This window comes from Zosterops lateralis, assembly GCF_965231275.1.
Source record: "Zosterops lateralis genome assembly, chromosome: 18".
NCBI lineage: Eukaryota > Metazoa > Chordata > Aves > Passeriformes > Zosteropidae > Zosterops > Zosterops lateralis.
In genome coordinates, this window is record NC_139778.1 from 5663668 (window position 1) to 5682883 (window position 19216).

General features: G+C 49.3%; 1 protein-coding gene across 1 annotated transcript in view; it reads right to left on the bottom strand.

The window, feature by feature from the left end:
* The window catches only part of MYOCD (myocardin), a 126228-nt gene that overhangs the window by 81857 nt on the left and 25155 nt on the right, over nucleotides 1–19216 (bottom strand). Inside the window, exon 2 of the mRNA XM_083874924.1 lies at nucleotides 14781–15001. Coding sequence (XP_083731050.1) covers nucleotides 14781–14919 — 139 coding nt within the window. The 5' untranslated portion in view covers nucleotides 14920–15001. The remainder of the gene's footprint in view (nucleotides 1–14780; nucleotides 15002–19216) is intronic.

Sequence of the window (19216 nt, forward strand, 5' to 3'; positions counted from 1 at the left end):
AGCAGAATGTTCTGTAGCTGCTCTGTGACGGCAGAGTAGGACCATGAGCCAGCCCAGGACCATCAGTGATGGTGAGGAAGTGTGAGAAGGGGGAGCAGGGACTGTGCAGTGCAGGCTGCAAAGCACATCCCTTCACCTGCCTGCTCAGTGCAGCATGGGCCCTGCTCTGCTCTGCTCTGCTCTGCTCTGCTCTGCTCTGCTTTGCTCTGCTCTGCTCTGTTCTGCTCTGCTCAGCTCTGCTCGAGCATTGCTGACTGCTCTTGGCCACACTAAGGAAGGTGAGAGGCAACAGAAGAGAGCCCAGAGCTCAGAAAGAGACACCAGCAGTCTAGAAAATGAGACACTCAAGGGAAGGCACAAAGGCTGAGGGGCAGACCAATGAAAAATTGTCTGATAGGAATCCTGATCAGATTTTAAATATAAGGAAGGCTACCATGGAAAGAAACAGAGTGTTTTGTTCTCTCTATCCAAACTGAGAAGGATTAGGAGTTATGGATGTGCACTTCAGAAAGGAGCTGGAGTGAAAATGGTTTGGGCAAGAGTTGGAATCTTCTCCAACCAAAGAAGGTTTTTAAGAACAGGGTGGACCAACTTCTGTCAGGAATGAGAGAGGGAAATGTGATCTTGGATTTGGGCAGCAGATGTTTCCCCCAGATTTCCTCAGCATGCCACATGGTTCTGTGGATTTAGAGGGGTGTGTAATGCTTAGTTCCAGGCCCATGATACACTGTGGTGGTTTGTGTCCTTTGCTCTCAGGGACATGCTCAGTTTCAGCAGCTGAGCTCTGTTCCTTGACTAAGAGGAGCCTTTTCCCTCAGCTCTGCTATGCTCCTGCTGCATCAGCCATTCCTCACCCAGTCACTGTCAAACCTTGGCTGAGGCAACCACGAGGCACCTCAGGAACTCAGGCACATGAAAAGCCCCATTTCCAGCCCCAAATCACTGCCCATCTCTGGAGCCTTTGTAAACAGCAGGAAATGAGAGGGGTCTCTCTGCCAAAGGCAGCAGTGGTGCTGTGGGAGGAACACTGCCTGTGCCTCTGGTTCTTGAAGCAGAGCTGTGATTTACACCCCACGGGAGGCCACGGAGGAAGCAGCAAATCACCTCTTTAGCACGAGTTCAAAAGGCAATTAGACAAACCCATGTAAGAAATACCCGTCGAGGCCATTAAATCTAAAGCCTTTCCCTCGCTGAAGGAAAGACCAGTAGCTGGGTGGGAGAAGTGCTACTGTGTGATTACCCTGGATTTCCACATTCTTTTGGCTCCCGGGGCTTGAGATGAGGGGATGAGCTGGAGGAAACTCCTGACCCAGCCAGGACCATCCCTGGGCTCTTCATCCGGGATGGCCACAGCCCCAGGGGGTTGTTAACAAACAATTGCAGCTGGAAATGGGACAGAATCCCCATGCCTCTCAGTCAGGTCGTATCTCAGACTTGCTGCCTCCTGGATGCTGTTCAGGAAAAGCCAGGAGTCCTGACCTGCTCTGACTCTTCCCTAAGCAAGCCATGGGTTTCTGCTGTGAGGGCTCAGTACAAGATTTAGCTCCAAGCCTTTCTCTGCCAAACAGATTCTCCCTCATTCTGGACAAACAGCAGTAAAGCAAACCAGGAAAGTAAACGCCATCCCATGCACAGAACACACTTTTATTTAGCTGGTGCTAAAGTTTTCATATGCAAATAGCTTATTGAGTTGGACAAAAGTCATGGCAATAAATGCTCCTTTCTAACTTCACCCTTCAAAAATATCTCAGAATAATAGGATTGTGTTTGTCCAAAAATATTCTTTATTGATTTACTGCAGTATCACACTCAAGCCCAGCAATAGAGTTCCATCATTAATGAAATAAGACACAAAAGTCTTGTTATATTAGCGATTTTCACAGAGTAACTCAGTAAGCTATTTTTAATATTCTCATGGAGGCATGCCAGAAGGATAATATTTTTATGTTCTATAGCAGAGAAATATACTTTAAGACAGTTTTGATTGACTTCAAAATGTGCTTGAAGGCCCAGGCATGTTTTCCATTCCTACAAAGTGACCAAAGAAAGAGGAGCCTTATCTGCAGCACGGAGCAAAACCCCAACAGAATGAAATCCCAGTGCCAGCAGTGTTTCCCACACACGGTACCAGCAGAGGTTGAAAATAAAATACAGCCCCTCCTTCCTCTTTGAGGGCATTGGAATGAATCATGTTCATGCCAGGAGCACTGCACTTCCCCCAGGTAACTGAACCAAACCCTCTGGCTTTTCTCTGCAGCTGCAGGAGGTGGGAATCCTACTTCCTTAATTTCCAGACAGCACCACTGCACCTTTTCCAGTGCAGCTGTCCCTCCAAAGTCTCTCTACTCTTTCTGTATTTTCCCTTGGTATTCAATCTGAGGAAGAGGGAGCACCAGAACTTGGTGAGGCACAGCAGGAGCACAGCAACCCCTCTGATCAGCCAGTGCACCTGTGGCTGGACCCAAGTGCAGGCATGACCTCAGCCTCCTTTCTGCTGTGCTGTGACTATTGCTCTTCATCTGATACCTACTCCAGCCAGTCCCACATTGCAAAGGGCTATTTCAGGCCTAACCAGGGGCTCTTATCAATTTTCAGGCTCGTTTTCAGTGGAGCAAATCTCTGTGGAGTGGACAGGTTCACACCGCACATGTCAGGGGATGCCTGGGGCTTTTAAGGCAAGTTGACATTTAAAGCCAGCTTCAAGCCCTGGTGCTAAGGAAGACAACCTCCCTGAGGGGATCTTTGGGTGCACAGCACCACTGCTGGTCATCCTCTCTGAGTGCAGAGGCTGCACAATCTGTGGGGTGCAGCCTAGGTTTGCACAAACCACGCTGTGGTCAGATTCTGTGCCATCCCCTCTGTGCCAACCCCTTTGTGCCAGCCCCTCTGTGCCATCCCCTCTGTGCCAGCCCCCCTGTGCCATCCCCTCTGTGCCAGCCCCTCTGTGGCTTCAATGGAAGCATCCAAGGGAATGGCAAAATTTCCCACCTCTCTCTGATCTCCTTCCCTGCTGGAAAGAGCCTGTGTTTCCCTCCTTTCCTTGGAGTGCAGAGCTCACCAGGGTGGCAGAACAATTTCAAGGTGATGCCCAACCCTCATCCCTGTCCAACACACAGCAGGAGTTGTAGGAAGCTGAGTTGACCTGCCTGAATCACTTCAACCACATCCACAGACTGTCATGCCCAGCTCCATGCAAAGTAAGAATTAAATTAAGCTGCCAAGGCTTCAATTAATTGGGCTGCAGTTGCAAATTCTGTAAGCCAGCTTAATGCTTGCTCTTGGAAGTTCTTATTTTGAACAGTGACTGTGCCAGGACAGCAGACAGGAGATCTTTGCAGGGCTGAGCTTGAATGTCAAAAATGTCCAGCCTGGTGTCACTCCCATCAGACATTCTAATTGAGATTTATTGCCTTAGCTTGGGATGATGCAGAAATCCCTCCTGAATGATACAAATCCAGAGGAGGCCATGGAGATGCTCTGAGGGCTGGATCCCCTCTGCTCTGGGGCCAGCCTGGGAGAGCTGGGGGATTCACCTGGAGAAGGCTCCAGGGAGAGCTCAGAGCCCCTTTCAGGGCCTAAAGGGTCTCCAGGAGAGCTGGAGAGGGACTGGGGACAAGGGCCTGGGGTCCCAGGATAAGGGAGAATGGCTTCCCACTGCCAAAGGGCAGGGCTGGATGGGATATTGGGAAGAAAGTTTTCTCTGTGAGGGTGGGGAGGCCCTGGCACAGGGTGCCCAGAGCAGCTGTGGCTGCCCCATCACTTGGACTGTTCAGGGTCAGATTGGATGAGGCTTGCAGCAATGTGGGATAGTGGAAAGTGTCCCTGCCCATGGCAAGGGGTTGGAATGAGATGAGTTTAAGGTCTCTTCCATCCCAGACCTTTCTGTGGCTCTGTGATTCTGATACCTGCTGGAGGGAACTTCTCAGCACGACTGAAGACACTCTTCCTTCAAAAAGAGTCTCTTGGCAGCTCTCTTCTACTTCCAAAGGGCCTCAATTGCAAACAGATGGTCATAATTCTGAAAGCCCAAGAACCCCAAGGTTCTGCAGCATGCTTGAAAGCATCTTCAGGAATCCCTGGCGAGATCTCTGGTGTGACAATGATGTTTATGGACTACATGCATCCATCAGGAATGGACCTGTCATGTTTACATTAACATTACGATTCCTCTTCTGCTCCTAACATCTTTGCTAGCAACCATCCTCCTCCTGAGCACTGCTCTGGTGGTTTGCAAATGCAGTCCTGAGTACAGAACGTGCAGTGCTTCCCCTGCTGGCTCCACATTAGTCTCTCCTGTAAGTGATTTGGACACCAACACTGTGACAAATCCACCCCCACCTTGGTCTCCATGCCTGCCACTGTGCAGCAAACCATGGCTGCTCATAGCTATGGGTGACAGCAGCGCTGGCAGCCTAGTGCTCCTGCTGCTAGGGCAGAGCTGCTCTGGTTGGGAACAGCCCAGAGCCTTGTTCCAGCCCTGCTCCATGCTCCTCCAGGACGCCCTGCTCCTCGTCCTCTCACAGACACAGAGGGTCACTGCTCAGTGTGCACAGCCCTCCTGATGCCACCTCATAATTAACAGTGAGTTTATATCCCAGCCTGTCTTTTTCTTCTCCTCCTTCCCTTCTCTGGGCAGCTGGGAGCTGTGCTTTGGTCTCAGCAGTGCTGCTCAGGGTTTGTGTCACATTTCTGCACAGTCTCTCGCATCTCTCAGCCATCCTTGCCCAAACCTTCACCACCAAGGACAATGTCTATTGTCCTGCAGCCTGTCCAGAGCAGCACTAGTGGGGCTGTAGTTTTGGGAGAAACACCCATAAAAGGAACAAACCAAAATTCAGTGCCCTGAGCTGATTTTTGTTTAACACTCACTGCTCACAGCAGTGTGTGCTCTACCCCTGAAGCCATCAGCCCCTGCAGCTCTGAAGGTGCTGCTGACCTCCAGGAGGTTTAACAAGTGCTTGGAAGCTCCTCAACCAGCCCTGCAGCATCAGAAAGATGCAGACAGTAAATGGAGAGGAGATAGGAGAGCCTGGCTTTGTGTTCAGAGGTGCTAGGGCTGCCTGGTCCATGCGGAATTGCAGCCATGGCCATGATGGTGGTTAGTCACAAGATGCAGTGTTTGGCAATTTTTCACACCAAGCAGGAATCACCACCCTGTGCAAGGCTCCTGCTCTGTCCACTGATGCTTAGGACACTCATTCAGGGCAGTAGTTTTGGTCTCAGGGAGTTTTGTTATCCATGAGCATCTTCCCAAGTGTGTGCCCACCTGGAAAGCCCAGGAGCTCCCCAGCTAGCATGATGGGTGAGGGGCACACTGAGCTGAGCCCCTCTCTGGAGCTTACAGCTGGGGCAGAAGGGTTTATGGGGCACTCAGAAATATAGGAAGGAAAGTACAGGTTCTAGTCCAGCTCCACGGGCCTGGGAAAGCCCAGTGAAGCTGTAACCACATGGATCTTTTGTGTCCCCACTCCTCAGCCTCCAGCATTGCCTGTCCCTGGGCAGTAGGACTTAATGGCATGGGGAAATGAGGATGAGGCAGCAGAGGTTTCCTGTATCTTCTGGGAGATGAAATGCAGGCGAAATAAGGCCCAGGCCTGCAGCAGTAGCTCTGCAGAGATATTGCTGCTGCTCAGCAGTGTCTGAAGGAACAGCCTTCCTCATGCAGAGTTCTCTATGGCCACGCCAGAAACAGGCCCAATTTGGCCTTAAATGCACATATAATAAAGACACAGCTGTGAATTTCTTTTCTTGGTGTTTTAAAATATATGAGCTGGTTTGCACAACCCCAGTAGGATGCAGCTTTTGTCATCTAGGGAACTCTTCTTCACACACCACCCCAGCAAACTACTAGGAAGCAGCCACAGCACTAAACATCTGTGCAGACATGTTGTGCTAGATGTTACCAGAAGGCAGTGCAGCAGTGGGTCTGGAAATGGATTTCTGGAAGTGCCACCCCAATTAGCCTGTCCAGAACCAGCCCTGAGAAAGCAGAATCTACAACAAACACGGGAACAGATCACAGCCTGTCTCTTTTGGGGGAGATTTTGTCCCACCAATGGAGCAACTGGGCACACAGGGGAGGGCAGATGGAGTTGCTGGGACTGGAATGTCAAAGGAAGGGAGGAACCAGCCCCAGCCGTCTCCACATAACCAGCAGTTCTCCCACAGAGGTCTTCCTGGCTGCTGGTTAGCCCTGGGCACAGGCTCATCTCTCCCATTCTCTCTCCCCATTAGGTCAGTGGCTCTGGCTGCACTGTCAGCGCACAAGTGTGGGCTAAGCAGTGGTATGGATCATGGGGTCTGCACTGTCTCCTCCCAGCCCCAGAGCAGTCAGGATCTCACCCTGACTCCTGAAACTTCTCCTCTGGGCTTTGCCGGTGAGTCAAACACCATGGTGGAAGGGCACATGAACCACTGGTTCCATCCCCTCTGCAGCAAGGTGGAGGCCAGCCCCAGTTCCCCAGGTCCTGGTTCACCATGGAGGCTGAAAGAGCCTGGAACCCTGTGGCAGTGCCCTCCCAGCTGCCTGAGCAAGCCCCACACCCAGAATCTGACCCTGCTCCACATGGGGATCCCCTGGTCGTGTCCACCCTCCCTTCTCACAGCAGAGGCGCTCTGTGGGCACTTCACCCTGGGCTGCCTCTACTGATGACAATTTCCACAAAGTTAATCAAAAGAAGAGCTTGGAGAATGTCTTGAGGAGTGTTGTGGTGGCACATGGTTGCTGTGGCAGTGGTGCAGAGCATGGGCAGCTCGGGGCTGTGCCTGCGGGGTCCCCACTCACAAACTGCGCACACAGACACGCACGCACATCTTACGTACTTGCTCTCCTCCTCGTCACCTAATTTAAAAAGTCACTCAGAGTGGAAATATGTTTCCTCTTTGTGAATGGGCAGATCTAACCCAGATGGTGCATTAACTGGAAACATCTTGTGTTCCACTCTGTTCGTGGATTCACTCTGTTCAAGAACAGACGGCTCCATTTATGATAATTTCTTCAGTGCTCCCAATCTTGACAGCTTGGAGATACCCAGATAAATGCTGTGTCAATCATCACCTCTTCCTAACACTTCCAAAGCAGAGGTTTCAAGGCTATCAGTGTCAGCAGTGAGGAACTGGGTGTAACCTGCTGGTGTGGAGCAAGGCTGCCTTGGCATTGGACTGCAGTGAAACCTGCAGAACTTTGTGTCTTCTGAGACAGCTTTATGTGACCTCTCTGGGTTTGCTGCTCACTATCTGAGAGAACTAAGGCAGCTGAGCATGAACCACGGGGCAGGGAAACTTTTCTAGATGTTTCTGCATAAAGTTGTACTGTTCTTTTATATAAGAAAGCATTTTTGAAGGAATAAGTGCATCCTTCCTGAAAGACTTGAAGTGCTGGAGATTGCAAAAAGTCCCCAGATAAGCTGGCCCAAGGGACAAATTACCCTGAAGAACTATTTAAGCTTCATTTCTTAGTCCATTTTTCAATTAGGCTATTTTACCTCGGGAGTTCCCGCAATAGGTATCTTTCCCTGTTGGAATCTCTGCTTGGATACATGCATGCTTCCTCTTTGTGGTGTGGTGGATATTCCCATTACCCTACAAAAATGACTTTTTTTCCAGAATCCTCCTGATTTTTTGGTGCCAACAAGCTTAACGTACTCCCAAGTTCTGCAGGTTAAATGCTCACAGAGACAACATGATGTTATTCTTGCAAGAGGATGTTTTCTTTTTATCATTTGAGGGCTATCAGGTTTCATACCACAGATCACAGTTTCAGCCCCAAGTTTCACATGTCCAGATATCACTCACATGCCGTTCATCAGGCCCAATCATGAATTAAGAACTGTGTCCTGGATTGAACTTTACCCTTTACTAGCTACTTCTCAAAATCAGCTGCAAAAGAGAGGGAGATGCTGAGCACAACCTGACTGCAGGTGCTCTGAGCAAGAGCCTCAAGAATGTGCAAATCATTGAAGCAACACAGAAGTAGCCACAAATGAAGAAGAAACAAAAACTCAAACTGTGCATGCTGCTATGAGAGCTCTTTCTCCAGTGCAGCAGGGAGAGGAAATCCTATAATCACTGACACACTCTATTTAACCCCAGGCATGGTTGCAAGGAAAGGACAACAGGCAGAGCCTGGGTATGGAGTGCTAAGGCTGGATGGACAGTGAGGAGACCCAGTTTGGGAGTTCAGTCCTGCTGAGTGCTGAGCAATGGTCTGGAGCAGTGGGACTCAGCCCCAGCCCAAGGATGAACTCACAGCAGACAATGATACCTCTGTGCTGGTCATTTTGCCATGCCCAGGCTGCAGTAGGCAGCAGGATGGGGCCACTCATGGAAGTGTTGTAGGACCTGCTTGAAAGCACACAGAGATGGAGCAACATGAAGGATAATGACAAACAGTTATCCCTGTCTCTATATGATTTCTGAAAAAGGACACTAAACTGCAGCTTAGATTCATAATGAGGGGGGAATTAGTTTTAGAAGCATCTCAAAACATACTCACACATATCACTCCACGGAAGGTGATTACAGAGTTGGCCACAGCCTTGGATTTGAGTAAGAGACCTGGCAGCTGGGCAGGGACACCACAGGAGTGAGAAGAGCTAGTCAAGGGATGGGGAGAGAGGACCTGACTCAGGTGAAGTCCTCATCCAGTGGAGAATGTAACCCTGCCTGGGGAGTGTGGGCAGGGCCCCACCCAGCCAGTGGGCTTCTGTGCTGGAAGCTGAATTTGGGACTTGACACATGAGAAAATTCCTCCCTGGCAGGGTGCCCAGAGAAGCTGTGGCTGGTCCATCCTTGGAAGTGTCCAAGGCCAGGCTGGACAGGGCTTGGAGAAGCCTGGGACAGTGAAAGGTGTCCCTGTCTATAGAAGGGGTACAACTGGATGAGCTTTAAGGTCTCTTCCAACCCAAAGCCTTCTGTGATTCCATGAAAATGAGATTTCAGGTGACTGTCAGGCTACTCAGGAGGTGGCTGCAGGAGGCAAAGACCAATCTAAACATGAGATGAGTTCTCTGCAGGTTCTCTGCCATTCCTGTCTGAGTGCATCCTGGTGTGTTAGAAACTGGGAGAAAACAGTTCTGCAGTGTAGCCCCCTCCTTGACAAGGCAGTTCCTTTATCCTGCAAACTGCAGCTAGCAAGGGCTAGGAGCCAAGAGCAACGCCGATCATGAGGTGTCAGGAAATGTTTGCCATGACTTCATCCTTAAAATAACCCCTGTGAACATTTTGCTCAGCAGAGAAAGGTCCTACCCAACCTCTAGGTGTACAAAGGAGCTCAGACCCCCGAGGAGGAATGATGGGTCAGACAGTGAATTCCTCTGAAATGATAACTAAACTCCAGATGGCCAACAGAGAATGGAGTGGCCCAAGGGAGAGTCTCTGTCCTCTGCCACCACTGCTTTGATTGCTGAGCCAGACTGAAAGCTTGGGAGAGCTTTGAGGCATGCAGGCAGGTGGGGTTCTTCCCTCCAGCTGGCTTAAAGAAAATAATAGATCCTTGGAAACAAATAGACCTCTCAGGGTCTTAATAGGAAAGTGATATGTGTGGTGCTTGTGCAAGTGAGACACAGCTCAGAGCTCTGTTATGGAAATTTTCCTCTGTGGCAAATATGTTATGAATGACTTGTCTTGAAAACATGCCAGCATGTAGGTGCTGCTATCACAACATTCAGTGACTTTAACTTACTGTGAGCGTTCCTGTGATAAATCATGGAAAACCTTGCTTGGACTATCTTTAGTCACTGCACTGTTTCACTCTCACAAGTCACTCACGGCTCTAAAAATACAGTTTATATCACTGGATTCCTGAAATTCCTTTAGTTCTTACATTCTGATTTAAGTGGCATTAAAGCTGGGCTGCGCAGTCCGAGGCTGCAGGCTGATGTTTCACTGTGGATTAGATATCACCTGGGTTCAATATAGGGTCTGCAATATTTATTTGATTTGGATCCAAAGGCAATTTGAAAAATCTTCCTGTAGATACACCTCTTACCTGGCTATGTGGAACAAGGGCTAGATTTTGCCTGGGACTAGATAGTAATTTAATAACCATTCCAATATAGAATTAAACTAAAACACATGCTCGCCACAAGAACCGAGTTGAGACTGGGGTTTTCTTCTCAAAACCTGGAGCTATCTGTTCTCTTCTGGCCTCTGCACTGTGATCTTGTGTTGACTTCTAGGTCAGACATTTCTCTCTCTCTTCTTTTGGCTTCACTTACATGTCTTTCGTAGTACTTATTGATTCAGAAACACCAAGAACAAGGAAGTCTTGACCTCCCACCAGCCTCTCTGGATTTGATTACCAGCTCACCAGTGATGGATAGTCTGAGCAGAATTTAATGCTTTCTAATTTTCCTTGATAGGGTCTACAAAGCACGTTAGGGTTTTTTTTTATCCCAACTGGCAGCTCAACAAAGCCCAGGAATATAAAGCTCCATTTGTGTAATAAACTGCTGTGCAATCTACTACTTATGAACACAGGCCCTGAAAATGTGCAACCTTTCTGCACATTACATTAAACACAAACCAGATGGGCACTGGAAAATCCTCCCCTTTGTTGCAGTGGGCTAAAGGAGCTGGTGGTCAGAAGGTCTGCTTCACTACACAAATAAACAGAGGAGTTTAACTACATTATTCTCCAAAATCAGCAATGGGAAACCTATGTGGAAACATTATGAGTCGTTTGCAAACCCACTACTGGAGTGATGTAGGCTCAGGGGAGCCCTTCTTGTCTCCTACCTGCAGGAGCCAGCCAGTGCCTGGGAACCAGAGACTTCACCTGCTGCCAGAGCTGGCACCCAGACTTGGAGGCACATGGGTGGAGGCAAATGGGTGAAATCAATCTCTTCTTTAAAGGTTGCTTGGATCAGAGCTGGGCATTTAAACTCTGAAAATCACTGTAGAAAAATGGAGCCCTCCAGAGCGGGCTGAGCTCATGCTGAGCAGTTTCTGAGACATGGAAACCTCATCAGGTCAGACAGGATGTCTCACACTTCAATAGTTCCATGGGTGAAATCCATATCAGTCTCTGAGTCCCAGGATAAGGAACAAGGGAATTTGCTGTCTCTGGGCTGTACCAAAGGACACCTCACTCTTTACTTTGAGCACACTCACTGAGACACTTCTGGAGGAGCTGCTTTGTAGAGCCCCTGCCTGTCCTCTGGCCCCTTTCCTTGTGATTGCAAATGTTATCACAAAATTATTTCTGAAATCCATCTGGCCAAATTGGCACATGAAGTCACACACAGAGCCTGCACCCTCACTGCCTTCCCACTTTGCAGGGAAATCATCAGTCACACAGGGAACAGCCAAGGTAAAGACGGTCTTGATGCAAGACAAATCAAATGTTCTACTGAGGTTCCCATAGACATGGGTGAAGTACAGGTGTGTAGCACAATGGCAGCATAATGGCATGGGATGGGGTGAGATGAGGTGGAGTGGGATTAGTTGGGGTGAGCTGGGATGGGGTGAAAGCTGCTAGCAGCTGAAGAAATTATCCTGGGAACATTGATGCTGCTTCAGAGTGTAAGCACTGACCTTGGTGTCAACATCTGAGAGGGTTTCAAGTGGATCTGGGAGGGAAAAGCAGCTTATGGACCTGAGACCCCCAAACTCAGAGAGCACTGAACCTGTGGATGAGTGGGCCTGTGAGGGATGTATATACTAAACACCTCTGGATTGTGGAGTGAAACCTTTGGTACCTGAACAACAAGACTCTGGTTCACTGCAGACACTGTCCCTCGTGGTTCCCAGACTGAAGACTCCAGGGAGGTGGCATCTGGGGACCCCAAGTGCCCTGCAAGGACTGGTCACTGCATCAAGAATTATTTTATTGCTTTTATGTCTGCCTTTGTGTGTAACCAAACCAGCCCAGGGAGCAACAGAGGTGTGGGCAGGACATGGTGTGTCTTCACTCTGAGGGGTGCCACATGCCTCAGCACTGTCCCTGCATGGAGAGGTGGAGTGGGGTGATGGATGGAATGGAATTGGTGCCAAGATGGAGTCACCATGCTGAGGTCAAAGGCAGGATGCAGGAGCCCATGGATCCAGTGCCCAGCCAGGGTCATTCACAATGGGGAGCATGGGGGGTCTAGACCTCACCTCCAAACCCAGCAGCACTGTGACTTTAGGAAGACCCAGAGCCATGTTTGCCTCTCCTGAGGTTCTCCTGGGACAACAGTTCACAGCTCTGCTTGGCTCAGCCCAGTGTAGACCAGAGCTTAGGACGAGACGATGTATTTGGGCATAGAAACACGGTGGGATTGGGCACAATCATGGTAAGGGAGCAGCCTGGCAGTGTTCCATCCCAGGGCAGCACAGGGCTGGGCCTGGGGGTGCACTGGGCAGCCAGAGGTGACAATTCCTGCTTGTTGTAGAGGTAACAGTCTCCATTTTCCAGGACTTCTGCACACAGTCCTGGGATTTTGTAGTCCCTGCCAAATGGGCTTTCTGCTCACTCAAAGGTGATTTATTTTTACAAATTTAAATGAAATCCCTTCAGCCATTTTTGAGTAATACTAGAGTTAAAAAGACTATTTTCCTATTTAAAAATATTCTAGCTAGACTGTTTTTATTAAATCAAAGTTAAGTCAAATAAAGACGGTGGTTTGAAAGTTCAGGCTTGGGCAGGAGCTGGTCCTCACTGAGGAGCTGTGCCCTTGACAGATGGGTGTCTGTCTAATGCCCACCCTCTTTCCATGGGTGGAAAGAGCATGGAACAAAGGGAAGATCCTGCCTGGCTGAGGTGTGCACACCTGTACCCTCAGGAGGAGGAGTGGGGGGTGACACACCTTGCACTTGCTTCTCCATACACACCCTGGAAGATTCCTAAAGACAACAGATGGAAGCTTCTTCCACTTTACCCAACTCATACCCAGGCATTGTGTCCTTCAGTGTCATCCTGGATAGGGGGTCCCTGCTGTCCCCTCTGTGTGTGGGATGGAGGTGGGAGTGCTGAACACACTCGTGAGGTTGCCCTTCATGAGGGTGGGCTATGAGGAGACACTGATGCCTTGTTTTTGTCCCCAAGTCACTCCCAACTACTGACCCCACACCGAGGGACGGGGTAGGAGTTCCTTGCTGTGACATCCCAACAAATGGCCCTGAGGGGGACTGGAAGGCTGTGTCCTTGGGAGGGACAAATCTGCTGTAGGGCTCTGTGGAGGGCAGCCTGGGGGCTGTGGGATGCCCCCTTCCCACTTCAACCAGGCTGCTCCACCAGCCCTGCAGGAGCTGTCACACCACGGAATGTGACATCAAAGGCAGGCCCAGGTGCCACATGATGTGTATGACACTTGGCAGGCCTGCCAGCTCCCGAGATGATGTGAGATGAAGGGAGCCGGCTGTTCCCAAGCGGGGAGGGCAGGAAGAGCCGAGCCCCTGCGCTGTCTAAACCTGCTAAAGAAAGGGAAACGGAGCAGAGCAAAGGGCTGGAGAGGTGCCCAGACTGTGGGGGGCTCTTCTCACTTGGAGACAGCAAACAGCCCAGTGTGGAGGGGCTGCAGGGGGGGAGCCATGTCCTGATGGGCCACCAACCCCGAGGCCAGGTGCCAGGCAGGTGCTGGCACTGCTGCAGGGCTTAGGGCAGTCACTATCTGCACATCTGCAGGTTGTGCTGGCAGCCCATGGGCACCTGGGGATGTTTCTTTCTTTGCCTTCCCATAACAAAAAAAGGTGTGGAAATTGGATACAAAAAATGAGGATGTGAAAGCTACAGAGAAAATATGATTTTTTTTATGTCACTGAACATTTTGTCCCTTTACAAGTCCCTGTAGCTAATGTATTATCTTAGGTACACTTTGATATCTGGGGCTGTAGGAAAGAGGAGTCCTCTGGTGTGACTGAGTCTGACTCTCTGCTGTTTTACTCCAGCCTGACACCAGTACATTGCCATGATGACATCATTTGGATTATTTCTGATTTATAGCGATTGAGAAAAATTGGGTCCCGTACAATAATGCAAACAATCAAAGACACAAAGCAAAAATAGAGCCTTTGGGCTGCACTTTCACATTGCATGATGTTTTAAGGACTTAATGTTGAAAGCCTTAGAGTGCACAAAAGGAATTTTCTTCATTTCATATATTATCCAGTTGCCTGAAAGAAATGGCAAACAACTCCTCAGCCTAAGTATGATTTGCACGGGCTCAGTTGTGGGGTTTTTCTGTCCATCAGCTTTCTACCAACAGATCTCCACTGAAACTCAGGGCAGTATCTGCCAGCAAGAGTAGCTGGTGTGCCCATGACACCACAAATGACCCTTGCATGGGCCTGGGCCAAATTCTGCTCTCTGTTACATGACTCTGAAGCAATTTTGGTGAAGACCAGGTTTTCTGGAGCACCCAGTACTTGGTGAGAGCAGAGCAGTCTATTGGGGCCTTGGCAAATCAAATACCCTTCCCATTTCTTCTGCACTGATTGCCTTCACACCACCCTAATTCCCCAGGAATTCCACTGATGTGATCAGAACACCATTTGCTTTCTAAGGCATTGAAATACCACATTTCAGCCAAGATCACACCAAGCACTTGGATCACAAAGAACATGCCTCAAATGTGTCAACAGCATTTAAGCCTGTCACAGAAATACTGAGATCAGGCCCCACTTCCATTAAAACGTATAATCGTGATGCCTGATGGTGAGACATTCGACAGCAAACACCCTCGAAAGCACCACATATGAAAATAGCAATAAACCAAAAACCCAGCACACAACAGAAATGCTAAACCAGCCCAGATCCCTTCTTCATTCTCATTTTTGTCATCCCCAGGTGAGGACCTCACCGTTCTTGCGCTCTGCGAAGGGCGGGGGCTGGAGCTTGGTGCCATCCCTCACTTCACTGGCGGGTTTTTCCTTGGGGGCCTTCTCCTCTTCATTCCCAGCTACTGCACTTTTGTGGTCCTGTTTGATCACACCATTCATCACCGTGCCTGGAGGGGCTGGCCCAGATTCTGGCTGCTCCACTTTGGATGGTCAGGGAGAGGAGCAGGCGCCCAAGTGACCTCTGGAAGAGAAGAGGAACAGAGTAAGGACAAATTCCCAAAGCAGTCTGGGGAACAGTGAATGAGGACTGGCATTTGTGAAGTTGTCAGACCACAAACAACTAATTACTGACCATTGGCATAGGAAGACTATAGGATTCCCTATTGGCTGCTTGATTCTCCTTTTCTGCTGGACATCTGACTACTTTTTTTGGAGGAATTTCCACCCACGGGCACAGAATATTTGCAGAAAGCGTGTCTTCAAAACACACAGCCCTGGGGAGCCCCCCCCCCCCCGCCCCCCCCCCCGCCCCGAGAGAGCTCTTGAACTGTTAGAGATCCACAAATGAGAACAGTCTTCCTCTACATGACTCTGGTTTGATGAGGAAACTGGAATAAATGACAGGAATAATTCCACACAACCCAGAGGAGGCTGCTAATGATGTGATGCAGCCAGCAAATGAAAAGAGCAAACATCAGTCAGCTTTTTACACCAGGGAGTGCACAGGCACTCTGCAAAGTAAAATATATGTACAAAACCTATTCTCTGACATCAAACTTATGATTAGCACCCACCAGAGCTAAAGGCTTTATGAAGAATTTACCAGCCATTTAAAGTACAAAATACTGAGAGTTTTTGGAGGACGGAGGTGTTGGGTTTTTTTTACCACACTGTTCTACTCCAAGGTTTATGTGAGGTTTTTGGTCAAAATACATCACAAAAACTCTTAAAAATTCTGCAAATTCAGGTTGCGCTTCTACGTATCTTTGGGCAGGTGACAGCCCCCTCTCACCAGAAAGACGGATGGAAAGGATTCAGCTTACACCAAGCATGTTTGTGGGATGCAGGCAGATGGCCCAGGAGGGGTTGTGATACTGAGCACATCAGGGGAAAGCTGCAGGGACCATTTCAACAGAGCATTGTCTGAAAAATCTCCAGATGCTGAGTGAAAGTGAACGCCTGCAAGAATCAGCACCAGCTCCTAATGAGTCCCATCAGGAATGAGCTGAGGAGAGCTAAAAAAGGTCATTTGTAGAGAACAAGAATAGAAAAGGGTAAGATTGATTCAGTGATAAAATCTGATTTAATACAAAAAAGTTACCAATTTACTGTATAAGGAAGTAGGAACAGTGCATTGCACATGATACTATCTCCTCCACATTGTGTGAGCCAGGACCCTCACAGCCCTCTCCCCACCCTGCACCAGCAGGGATTCTGCCATCTGCTTTCTCATCCACCTCACTGTCAGCCCCACCTGCTCCAGCTTTTCCTGTCCCACTAGCTGCAGCTCAGACCCTGTGTCCGTCTGTCCTGCCTCACCCTGAGTTTCCCTGCTGGCACATTTCACACAGGGTGCCTGGGAAGGAGGTCCCAGGGGTGCCTGTGTCACTTTATCCCTTTGCAGGGACCACAAAGCTGTGCCCAGCTGCACCACTGGGACAGGCTGTGTCTGTACACAGGGCTCAGAAACACAGTGCAGACCCAGCCCTTCCCTTCTGCTGTGAGATCCCCATCACCTCCTGAGCCCAACTATTCCTGCCAAAGCCTGGCATGCTGCCACTGCCCATGCAAACAGCCCTGCAGGCACCCAGATAGGCCAGGCCTGTGCTGCATCTTTGAACAGACAATTCATCTGCCACGTCTGCTTTAGCAGCTTAGCCCCCTTGAGCATCTCGAGGTCCCCTTCCCAGTGGTGTGACTTCTGTGCAATGCCCCATCCCCACCCTGATGATCCACCCACTGCTGTCTGTAGGGCTGCAGACCCACTTTGACACAAGCAGCATGAGCACCTAAACTCTTTATTTACTTCACAGCTAGTGTGGAACATTCAATAAGTGTTTACATTGCTGTTTTAAAATGAACATTTTCTTTTTTTAAACTTCTTGAAGTTTGCTGATATGATGCATCTTTCCAGTGGGAACAGAGGGTGATGACAGGACAATCCAACAAACTGCATCTGCTTACAAAAATGAGACTTTGTTCAACCGAACACTAAATCTTTGATAAATTAGTCAGGGCTTTGGTGACGTACATGTTGAACCAATATGACAGTTTTATATGGATTATGATTATTAATGTTTTTCAAAAATAGAGAGCCTGAGCCAGACATCCAGTGTCAAAGCTTCAAGACCACCAGCCGAGGTGAAAGTCTTTCAGGAAGGCTTCTTGCAGGCTCTATGTACAATCCCCTTTTACACTCGGAGCATATGCAACATTTTAATTTGTAGTGAGTATGCCGGGGTGTTCATGTCTGAGCCAGGAGGTCACACTGTGACCCTGCAGACACAGGCTTCACAGCACACTCAAGCACCACTGGCTCAGTGATGTTTTTTTCTTTTTTCTGGAGTGAAATTTGGCCTCAAAACATTCCACATTGTTCCCTCGTTTAGGCTGAACGGATTGTATTTACAAAGCTTAGACACACTTTTGAGCCTCAGAGCACATCTCCCATCAACCACTGCTGCCAACACATCAACTGCAAAGCTAGACACAGTACAGGTCATGTTCCATCTCTCCCTGCCTGTAAATTTGAAATTTTTCAAGCTAGACTATCATGGTACATCATGGGTGCTGTGGGCGCTGTGGGGCCAGAAACAGATGCCTTGGGAAGACTGACCTGAAACAGAGACTGGACAGAGCTAACAGAATAAAGTAGATATTTATTAAAAAGCCTTTAGAATTCACCTTGGACAGGACAAGAGCCTGGTCAGGGCTACACTCAAGGTGGACCCAAAATAGTCACAAAATGGACAAATGGTCATGAAATATTGCAATCATACATTTTTGTAAGTTTTGATCCATTTGCATCTTGGAGTTTAATTGTCCAATTACATCTCCAGGTTATGAAGTCCCATCCTTCTTTTTCCTCCCTTCAGCCACCCTTGTTTGTGCTTTTGGGCTGAAAGTTGTCCTTGGTGTGCAGCAGGAAAAGGATTTGTTTTGTGTCCCTGCTCTGTGCAGAGCTGGGTGACACTGAATGTGAGCTCAGAACTGCACCCCTGAGCAGCACAGAACCTGAAATACATGCAAGATAAAACTGAAGGCATCATTTCCTTCCAAGACTCTGGAGATCCTCTGGAGGACATGCCTGATTTGGGAGGAGCAGCCCCCTTGCTTTCTCCCTGGGATGAGGTTCAGACTCCCCTTATCATGCTTATTCCCTAAGGCCCAGCTGGGACTTGGTTGATTCTCCCGAGCAGGTGAATTTTAACAAAGACAAATGCCAGGTTGCACTGGGGTGGGGCAGTGCTGGATGTATGGACAGGCTGGGGAAGGAGAGGATGGAGAGCAGCTGTGGAAAGGGACCTGGGAGTGCTGGTCCAAGGCCAGCTGGATCTGAGCCAGGAGGGACATCCATGTCCTGGGGACATCAGGTCCAGCATGGCCATCCAGGGGAGAGAGGAGATTGTCCCCTCTGCCTTGGGCTGGGGCAGCCTCACCTCCAGTCCTGAGGCAGTTTTGGGTGCCATGATCCAAGAAGGACCTAAAGAGAGCATCTGAATGAGGGACATGAAAGTGGTGAAGGGCCTTGAGGGGCCACACGAGGAGTGCCTGAGGGCACTTGGGTTTTTCAGCTGGAGCAGAGGACACTGAGGTCAGACCTCCCTGGGGGCTGCAGCTCTTCCCAAGAGGCACTTCCAATCTCTGCTCCCTGTGACAGGGACAGGACACAAGGGAATGTCACCCTTGGATGCTACTACCTCCCACTCCTCCCTCCTGAGGAGGGATTGAGCAGCACAGCTGGACAGGCTGCTCCTTATCCCTCACCATGCCCCCCCATGTCCCCATACCCTGCTTCCCTGTCCCCTTACGCTGTTCCTCATGTCCCCTTACCCTGTTCCCCTGTCCCCTTACCCTGTTCCCATGTCCCCTTACCCTGCTCCCCTGTCCCCATACCCTGCTCCCCTGTCCCCTTACCCTGTTCCCTATGTCCCCATACCCTGCTCCCTATGTCCCCATACCCTGTTCCCCATGTCCCCATACCCTGCTCCCCATGTCCCCTTACCCTGCTCTCCTGTCCCCATACCCTGCTCCCCTGTTCCCCAGGCAGCCAGTGTAGTGCCCACAGACTGTTTGGAGCCTGTCCTGCTAGGGCACATAATTGAATAATTCTAATTTTTTTTTTTTTTTTTAACGTTTTTAACTCTTTTTCTTAAGGAAAAATGAACTGAACCATTGAAATGAAAAACTGTTTTTAGAAGTGGGGAAAAACTCTATCTTCCTGAGAAACAGTTTT